This window comes from Fukomys damarensis, unplaced genomic scaffold, assembly GCF_012274545.1.
Source record: "Fukomys damarensis isolate Sample0158 unplaced genomic scaffold, DMR_v1.0_HiC HiC_scaffold_23, whole genome shotgun sequence".
Lineage (NCBI taxonomy): Eukaryota > Metazoa > Chordata > Mammalia > Rodentia > Bathyergidae > Fukomys > Fukomys damarensis.
In genome coordinates this window covers 39,082,805-39,092,490 of record NW_022900935.1, presented here as the reverse complement: position 1 = coordinate 39,092,490, position 9,686 = coordinate 39,082,805, and the positions used below count along the sequence as shown (strand labels likewise).

Below are 9,686 nucleotides of genomic sequence, written 5' to 3'. Positions count from 1 at the left end.
TGGGGGTTGAGACAGGGTCTCACTATGTAGTTGAGACTGACCTGGAACTCACTGTGTAGCCCAGGATGGTCTTGAACTCACAGTGATCCTCCTGCCTCAGCCTCCTGAGTGCTGGGATTACAGGCATGGGCCACCACACCCAGCTCCAATAATATTCTTTAAACTTACCAAAGTGCAAAATTTCTAAGCAAATATTTGCTTCTACTAAATCTATAGACCAGGCCTAGCCCATTTTGTTTTAACGATTCAAAAAAAAAAAAAAATTGCACTTGATGCTGAGACAGGATGGGAGCACTTTTTCTTCAACATCTCCCAACAGCTCTTCAAATCCAAGCCTAGCCAGCTGTGCTGAGGCAGGCATTACTACGGCTCCTCCCTGGAAAATACATTCCCCTCTCCCTTCTCCTTTACCTATCTCCACACTGTCCTCCAGGAAACACTGCCAGCTCACTCTGCTCCCTGCTGGGGCTTCCCAAATAGCCTGCTCACCCTCTCAGCTTCTGTAACTATCTACTCCTGCATTTGGCCCGCCAAGCTCACAGCCTGTCTGTGCCCTGGATCTGGCATGGTGCTGTGAGCACAGAAAGGAGAAACTGAAACAGGTGAAGCACCTGCTGAGGGCGGCCGCTCTTCTGCTTTCCTAAAAGCACTAGCAAGAGCTAATTAAAAAAAAAAAAAAAGTCAAGGTTGCAGAGAAATAATATGAGGTCTGCACTAGGTCAGTCAAGGTCAAGAGAGCAGATGGAAGACAAAGCAGTAGCTCCTGGGAGCACATCCACAAGCACACAAGTGACACACGGTTCTGGAGGAAACGTCAAGTGGAACAGAGCCCAGCTGCTCAGGGGGGATCTCATCAGGGACAAGTGTGCCTGCCCGGCACAGCCACTCACCACTCCCCCAAGGCTTCCAGGCAGCGCATGCGGCCCAGCATTAGCTCCGGGTCATCCTTGTTGGTGTCCATCTTCTTGTCATAGGCCACAAGAGCATCCTCCCACTCGTGCAGTTTCTCATACCACGTGGCCTGGATCTCCTGCCGGGTGGGGAAGAAAGAGGACTGCTGGGAGGTACGGAGAACAAGGGTCACACTGTAAATCCATGCTATTTTCCTAAGGTGCTGTGCTGTTTACTTGATGCCTCATCTGTCATAGTGTCTGGGGCTGAGACTGAATTAAAAAGAACTTCAGGGCTGGGATGTAGCTTGGTGGTACTTGCCTTGCATGTGCAAAGGCCCTGGGTTCTACTCCAAAAAACAAAACAAAATAAAATGAAGAATGTTAGACTATCTGGAGGTAAGTTGCTTGGTGGAGGTGGAAATGCTGGCTCCTTGGTGCATTGATGGAACCACCCTGGATCCTGGAATACTCCTGAGGGTGCCTTCTGGCCATGCTCTACCCCTGTCACTTTCTACCTAGATGTAAGGGTTGCCAGAATTTCAGCACGTGTGGACATGAGGACAGGAAAATCACTAAAGGACAATGGGACGAAGCAGAGCTCCTCCAAAAGTGCAAGGCCCCTGATACTCTGTTACGTGGCAGGGATGGGAGCTGCTTTCCTGATGGGGCCAGAAAGACCAGGCCACATCTGCACATTTGCTGGAGGCAAATAAGTCTTCTACAAGTTTTGGATTATCTGCATTCCTAATGCATTTTTAAGGAAATAATATAATAAGATAGAACACTACTACTTAAAATTCTCTGGCAAACCTCTTCTTCTTCCTAGTCTCCTGTCCAATGTAGCGCTTGGCATCTTTACCACTGTCAGGGCCAAAGGAGGGATTCCATTGCCCTGGCAGACACAGTGCCACGCTGATGGCAAGTGTCGTCCACGAGGAAGAGGTGCCAGTCTGGGGGTCAGAGAGCATGACTCTCCACGTGATGTGGAGACTGGTTTATGTGCTTTCTGTCTGCCTTCTGTCTGGGCTTCTTCATCAGCTCAGTACGTGACTATTCCTCCAAGGAGTTTTTTTTAAAAACAACAGAATGATTCCTTGGTGGAATTTGTGTGACCAATGCAGGGCCCACATTAGTTTCTGCCTTTACCCTCCTCCCCTTCCTAGAGCAAAATGATGTTCATGTGGTACATTTGCTAGCAACAGCTCTGCTGGCCTGGAAGAAGCTTCTCTTCCAAACCTTGGGGAGGAAGTCAGTTCTCCTGCAGTTAACCTGTGCCTCCTTCTAGTTAGTTTTGCTAGTGCCAATTCCCTCTGCTGCCCTGCACTGACTGTGGCCACAGCAGCAGCGCCACAACAGTTAGCCACAAGAGGCCCAACTGGCTCTATGTAAGGTAAAGCATCTAGACTTCATTTTCTAAGCCTGCCTAAAATAATGTCTCTCTATGAGGCTGAGATATGAAGGAGAAAACTCAGAAAACAAAGAGTGCAAAATGGAAGACCCTCAGATGAAAAGCAGCACTGGCGAACTTCCCATGCTGGACTTTTACACAAGCAGCCAGAGACTAATGTGTGCACACACTCAGTGAACCAGCAGAAAGCGGAGGGAGCAGCATAAGGAGCAGGTCAAGTAGGGGGCAGGATATTCTAAATTGCAATGGACTGCAGAAACTATAAGGTTTAAGCAATGAATCACACAAAATTCTAATGAGATTGCTGTTACATAAATTGTGCTGAGAAAGCACACGCTCAGCCAAGAAAAAGCAAACCATTGTCAAGCTTAATATGATTCAGCTACCTAAATATAACAGAAAATCCACCACGGGTTAGCAATAATCCCAGAGCTAATGGCCACCTTTAGAAGCTGAAGTCAGAGGAACTTTCATTTGAGCCTGGCATTCTGAGCACTGGGGCATAAACCATCCCCTGGCAGGTCACCTGCCCCCACCAGGTGTGTGCGAAGTCCTTGATTCAATCAGCGCTTGCTGGGGTCTGAGCGCTAAGGACAGCAAAACAGTACAGCCTGGGGTCTGTGGCAAAGACGGGTAAGACGTAGTTCTTTTCTTTCATTGTTTGGAGAGATGCTGTGTATAAGTCTCGGTCCAGTTTATTAGCCCTCATATGAAGCAAAATGCTAGACAATCATATAAAAGCCCGTCAAGTGTTCATGCTTTTCCTAACTCTGGCTCCTGATTAAGGCAAAAAACAGAAGTGACAGGCTCTTCATTAAATACGTGGACATCAAATATATAGGCGCATCCTGACCTCCAGGAATTCAGCACTAAGTTGACTGATGTGATCTTTATATATTTTAAGATAATCAAAGCACTCTCTCGTTCCAAAGAGTAAGGGGAATATGTTCTTCCTAGTGGGGTGAAGATGCACCAGATAAACAGCTATATAAACAATAATGAAATAGAAAACCCCTCATTATCAGGTATACATTAGAGTATGCACTTTTTCTGAAGAACTGGCCATGGTCTCCTCCACAAGGCAGACTCAGTGCAGGCTGGGAACCAGATCCCACATGATCTGCCACAGAAGCCACTACAATAACTCAGGCCAGGTTAAATGCTGGCTCAGATATCAGACTGCCTGGGTCCAAGTCTTGGTGCCGCCATTTATCTGCTCTGTCAGCTTAGACAGGTTCCTAACCTGCTGGGATCACAGTTGCCTACTTTGTAAAATGGGACAACATCCCACTTGGGAGGCTGAGGCAGGAGGATTGTGAGTGCGAGGTCAGCCTAGGCTACACAGTGAGATCCTGTCTTAAAAAAAAAGGGACAACACAGTATGATAGTCTTGAAGACTGAATCAGATGACGTACACAGGCACTTAGGGAAGGGCCAGGCATATGCTGAGAGTGGGATAAAGAGCAGCAATTACTGTTTATTAGGTTCTGTCCTCCTGCTTGTGTGTTCGGGGTGCACGTAGTTCCTATAGCCACTGTCTTCTTTCCTCCTTCAGATACAGGCAAGTCAGCATTAGTTTGTTAGAATTTGGGGAAAAAAACCAGACAGGGAAGTGACTTTCTCAAAGTCAGGGGAGTGTCCGTCTGGCCAGGTCTCTCTTGTGAAAGGAAAAACGAGACACTTACCAGCTCTCCGAAGTGTTTCATGGCGTATTCTAACACCCCGGAGGCAGCCTCGGGCTGCTGCAGCTTATTATTAATGCTGAGGAAACAAAAGGAAGAAGTGGTTACGCCCCAGGTGCCTGAGGGTGGGCTCGTCGGTCACTTGTGGTCAGGGCTCACGAGCACACCTGGAAGGGGTCTTGGAGATGCAGGTACAGCATCAATTAGCTACGCTGAGCAGAATTATTTCACTTGAGAAAAGGGTTTTGACCCCTCCCCTGTTGTTGGGAACAGTAAGGTAAATATAGTATTTGGTGCTCTGAGGTCCTTTTCTACCAAGTACAGACCCATACCTTCTCAGATGTTGCCAGACAGGCCACACATGTCTGTCCATCCATTCTTCCTTTTTTCTTGGCACATGCAAGGCAAGTGCTCTACCACTGTGGTACATCCCCAGCCCCACATGTCCAGATTTTTTTGCTTTTTCTTTTTTTGGTTTTTTGAGACAGGGTTTCACTACGTAGTTGAGACTGACCTGGAACTCACTGCGCAGCCCAGGCTGGTCTCCAACTCACAGTGATCCTCTTGCCTCAGCCTCCTGAGTGCTGGGATTACAGGGTGCGCCACCATGCCTGGCCTCCCACGTGTTCATTTTTAAAAACTAGAAACCATGGACCCAAAACCATCCCCACTGGAATGCATGACAATATGAGATCCAAGTGAACTTATAACCTGTAATTCTTCTCATGAGTTGCCTTCAACTAAACAGCTGCACTGTAAGCTCACAGAAGTAGCATGAGGCTGGGCCACGCATGTCAGTGAGGTGACCCAGGGGCTATGGTTGTGCAGATGGGCTGACTGCTCCCCTTGCAGAGCTCACTGCCTTCAAATTCAGATGCCCCCTAGCTCCTCTCTGGGACCACTCACTCCCGCCTCAGAGGGCTGTGAAGGGTCAGCACACATTCCTTGGGCTGGCCTCTGGAACACTCTGCTTTGCTGATGTCACCTGCAGGCCGCATGGGGCCTATGGGTTGGAGGACAGTGACTTCTTGGGGTAGCTGGGCAGTGTCACTGGAGACCTACTGCCTGGAGGTGGTCAATCAGAGGTGACAGGAGGCCCTGAAAGTGGGAGTGGAGGGGCTTAGACCCTTCCCTTGCTCTGGTAGGAGCCTGTGCAACTAAAACCAACACTAAACTCAGCCTGAGTTCTGGAAGGTAGGGAGAGGCGGGGAGTCACATGCTGACTGTGAGTGAAAGTACGCACTGGGAGGGGCACACCAAAACGTGCCGCGCCAACTCAGGAATCTGGGCTGATTTAATGAGCAAGGATCTAGTTTGTTGCCTGAGTACAGTCTATGTGAATTGAATTAATTTTTAAGTAGTTTTGGGAAATTCCAGGACTTGGGTTCAATGTGGTAATATGGTGAAAGATTGCTGTTATAAATATTATTTTTAAAAAATCCAATCCTACCACATTTTTTCTAGTAAAACGAGAGGGAACTGCCCAGAAATCTGATGAAGCAGGGATGTTAACATCTGTGAAAGTAATAATCTAATGCCTCATGTCTACAAAGCACATTTCAAACAATCTTGCCAAGCTGTCGCCCCTTGGCATCATGCATCCTTGAGTGAGTGAGGCAGAAAAGGTAAATCGACCCACCTCGTTAAGGGGGAAACTGAGGCCTGAGCGACTTTTCCCAAGGCCACAGGGACTGGGATGGCTCCCACAATAGCTGGAGCCATGGTGTCACTGTTAACAAGTGGCACCTGACGTGGCCGTGGGTTTGGAGCCACAAGACCTGAGCCTGCATTTCTGGAGGTCGAATTTTGCTGTTAATAAACCAGTCACCTCTGTTGAGTTTTAAATTCCTCCTTTATAAAAATGTGGCAAACACCACCTCCTTCAGGGAACCAAAAGGATATGCACTTGGTCAGAAGGACCTTAAAAATGCTGAACGGGTCCTTTGTCTTTTTGTCCAAGGGTAAGACAGCTGAGTCTTAAGCCAGCCCCAGGACTCGACTGTTCCTGAACAAGCTGTTGGAACTCAGGCAGCAGGCTCTGTAGCCAGTGGTGAAAGTCTCGGTACAACATCCCCTGCCTGCACTTATAGCAGCAGACAGGTGATCTCGTGGGGGAAAGGACAGTGGACCCACCAGTACATTTTGCATGGGTCCTAAGCAAAGCAACAAACAGGAATATTCTCCATCAGCTGGTCTGCTGTAGAACTCAAATATCAGAAATCTCAAAGGGAAACCGTAGCATTGCAGTTTCCTTGAAGGTTTTTCTAAGCTGAGAATGAGAAGCAAATTTAAAGTGACAAACTCCACCATGTGTTCACCGTGAAGCTGGTTCTCTAGCCCCTTACGTGGGGTGGGGAGAACTGTATCGATAATTAACATTCCTAGGGATGGATTTGTCATTAGCCAGTTCCTTGAACCCAAATAAAGACTGAAAGCATAAGAAAATGGGAAAAAAAGCAAGCCAGCACAGTTTGTGTACCACGTAATCATATATCTTCTGTACTACATGCAGTCGACTCTTGGGATGGCCTTCACAGTATTCTATTGTTGTGGGAGAATAAAACAGTTCTGATGAGGAAGATAAAGTACTCTTTGCCTGGCCAAAAGCAAGGAACTTGAAGAAACAGACATAAAAATCAGTTCTAACAACTGTCTTCCAACCTTGTGTTTTGGAACATACTCTATTTCCAAGAACAAAATACAAATATTACCAAAGCTTGACTCATTTTGAGGATAAAATAACATAAAACTAAAACCTGATAAAAGACTTCCTAATCTACAGTCATGAATTATGCATAAAAAGAGAATTTAACAGCAACTGATCAAAATTAGGAAGTGGTGATTTGAGATCTCAAAGGAGAAATACAAATTTGACTCTAACACTATCATGGCTTTGATACGTTTCCTCTGAGGACAGACCAGCATAGCACTACAAATTAAAAGTGAAACCTCAGGGGCCGGGGATTTAGCTCAGTGGCTCCATTGCCTGCCTTGCAAGCGCAAGGCCCCGAATTCGATACCCGGTACCGGATAAAAAAAAAAAAAAAAAAAAAAAAAAAAAACAAAAAAAAAAAAAAAAAAAAGAAACCTCAGCTGGTACGGTGGTACTGCCTGTAATGCCAGCCAAGGCAGGGGGATTACATGTTCACTAGCAGCCTGGGCTACAGAGTGAGTTCCAGGACAACCTGAACGACAGAGTGAGGCCCTGTCTCAAAATACAAAAACCTCATAAGATATTCCTGAGTGCTCCAAGACAAAGTCCAAATACACCATCTTTGTAACGCCTCCCTGAGAGAGTGCAGAGGCAGTGAGGTTGCAGCAAGGTCTGTAAGAAGGGAAGGGAGCAGCAGACAGGGACAGTGACGGGGGCTACCAGGCAGGCAGGCCTCCAGCAACTGCTTCAAACCTGGAGGCCATCTTGAGCTCCACGAGCAGCTCCTGTCTAGCAGTAAGGACAGTCACTGAGCAAGTGCGACTCTGACTAAGCAGACTAAAACATCCCACAGAGAATGAGTGAGCTCGGTGTAAGAAATTAAATTCTAGGTCTTGGATTTGAGGGCCTGCAGGAAAGAAACAATTCTCACTTATCAAGAGCCCGTCCTCTTGTTTGGGACCTTACTGCTTCCTTCTGGCTCTCCATCCTGGGAGACAACAAAGGACAGATAACAAGATACAAGAAGAGGTGTAGGTGCTGTGCGTGGCCAGCGCTGTGCTCCCCTCTCATAATTACAATCTCCGCTGCAGGAAGTGGATATGTTACTAACATTCCTACTTTACATCTGAAGAAAGGTCACAGGCTGTTATTTGCCATTAAAATCTCACCATTTAGAAAGTATGTGAAATAACAACACAGGGCATATGGTAAGCTCTTAGCTCTTTTCTCTGGGCACGACTGGGCACACAGTAAATAAGCTGTGAACTGAGTGAACGAAAGCTATGGGGAGGGGGGGATCCTTTCAAGTAGTCAATAACTTGTGCAGGAGAAAGGCATCTCCTGGCCTTCATCTTAACTTCCTCATTGCCACCGTGGTTAATCCCCACCTCGGAGCCCACGCTCCCATCCCACATTTCCCATTTCCTTTCCGATGCCCCTAATATACACCCACATTGTCATGCCACCTCTGTGGCCAGGCTGAGAGAGTCCAGGCTGCAAAGCGCAAGATAAACTTGGCTTTGGAAATGCAGGAGCACCTATAAAGTCCCCTTTTCCTGTCTATCTGGGTGACAAGGCGAGCCTTGAAATATTCCCCTTTTAAACTCAGTAGTGGAGTAGCCGGGGATTTAGCTCAGAGGTTCTGCCACCTGCCTTGCAAGCACAAGGACTCTAGTTCAATCCCCGGTATCGCCCCCCTAAATAAATAAATAAATAAATAAATAAAAATAAACTCAGTCGTGGTTTATGAGACTGAAGGGAGGCTGTATGTTCGGCATGTGTAAAGAAGTCACCTGTGCTCACAGACCCCTTAATGGAAGAAACTCACCTTATGGGGCAGCAGGGAGCTGTAGAAACACTACCTGTGCGCCCCTCTGCCTTCCCCTATTATACTGGAGGCTTGCAGAGGACGAGCTGCTCAAAGCTGCCACCAGCAGTGCAGGAGCACTTAACCATACAAATCAGGACCTGTCACTGGTTTGGCAAAAAGAACCTGACAAGAAACAAGTTTGGAGACCAGGCTTGGGCAGCTCCAAGCACCCAATGTCTTTACAGAAATGATACATGTTGCCCAGAGTGCCTGTCTCCACTCCCCTGTGCCGGGGCTGCAGCGCGGGACTTTATTCACCTGTAATCTTCTGTGGCTATGAATCTGCAGAGCAGACAGAAACTGACTGCTGAGGAGACAATGAGGAAACATGGACAATGAGTTCGGAAATCAGCAAGGGAAGAAGCACATTCATCTGTCCCGAGATGACGCGACGATGATGATTTGCAGTCCTAGGGACTGAACCCAGGGCCTTTGTAGTAAACTATTCCCACCCTCCTTTTTATTTTGAGACAGAATCTCAGTAAGTTGCTAAGTTGCTCAGAATGGGCTCAAACTTCTGATCCACCTGTTTCAGCCTCCCAGTGCTCTGGATTACAGGTGTTTACCACCACGCCTGGCTCCAAGATTAAATTTTTATCAAAGGAGGCTGAGTTGAAAAGCTGAAAACTCAGAAAATTCTTGGCAACTATGGAAAACACTTTTTAAAGTTGAGCAGAATTAATGAATAATGGTAGAGCACTGTCTCGATGACCTCACAGACAAAGCAGATTACAGCGAGCACCTTTCTCCTCACTACTCAGAAGTCTGCTCTGGCCCTCCACCCCAGCTGTCCACTGGGCAGGATGGGACCATCTTCACAGAGCAGGAAGAGACCGACTGGGAGGGCTGATCATGAACTGCGTGAGGCCTCGATGCTGACACACAGCACAGCAGTCCAAGCACCATTCCCAACATGAGGGGGACACCACTGTCCCCGGAAGAGCTTCCTCATTCACCGCTCCCAGACTCCGGACTGTGGCCATCCACAGCCACTGGCTGGGCAGCTCCTCCCCGGTGGCCCATTTAGTCACTGCCCTCGTCTCAGCCTCCGCGACCTCCAGGCAGTTAAGAGCAAAGTGGCTCAAGGTCTGTCACCCTCAGCCCAGCCAGGCACAGGGTCCCCTGGCCATCAGCCCAAGGAGGAGCCGCAAGCTACACCTGGACAGGGCTCGGCTTTCCT

The 9,686-nt window shown here is 47.7% G+C and overlaps 1 protein-coding gene across 3 annotated transcripts in view; it reads right to left on the bottom strand.

Moving 5' to 3' along the window:
- Mtor (mechanistic target of rapamycin kinase) overlaps positions 1 to 9,686 on the bottom strand; it is a 122,185-nt gene that overhangs the window by 39,265 nt on the left and 73,234 nt on the right. For all 3 annotated transcript variants that reach the window (XM_010628123.3, XM_010628122.3, XM_010628124.3), the window contains exons 29-30: positions 3,987 to 4,062; positions 891 to 1,030 (exon numbers count right to left, since the gene is read on the bottom strand). In XM_010628123.3, coding sequence (XP_010626425.1) covers positions 891 to 1,030; positions 3,987 to 4,062 — 216 coding nt within the window. The remainder of the gene's footprint in view (positions 1 to 890; positions 1,031 to 3,986; positions 4,063 to 9,686) is intronic.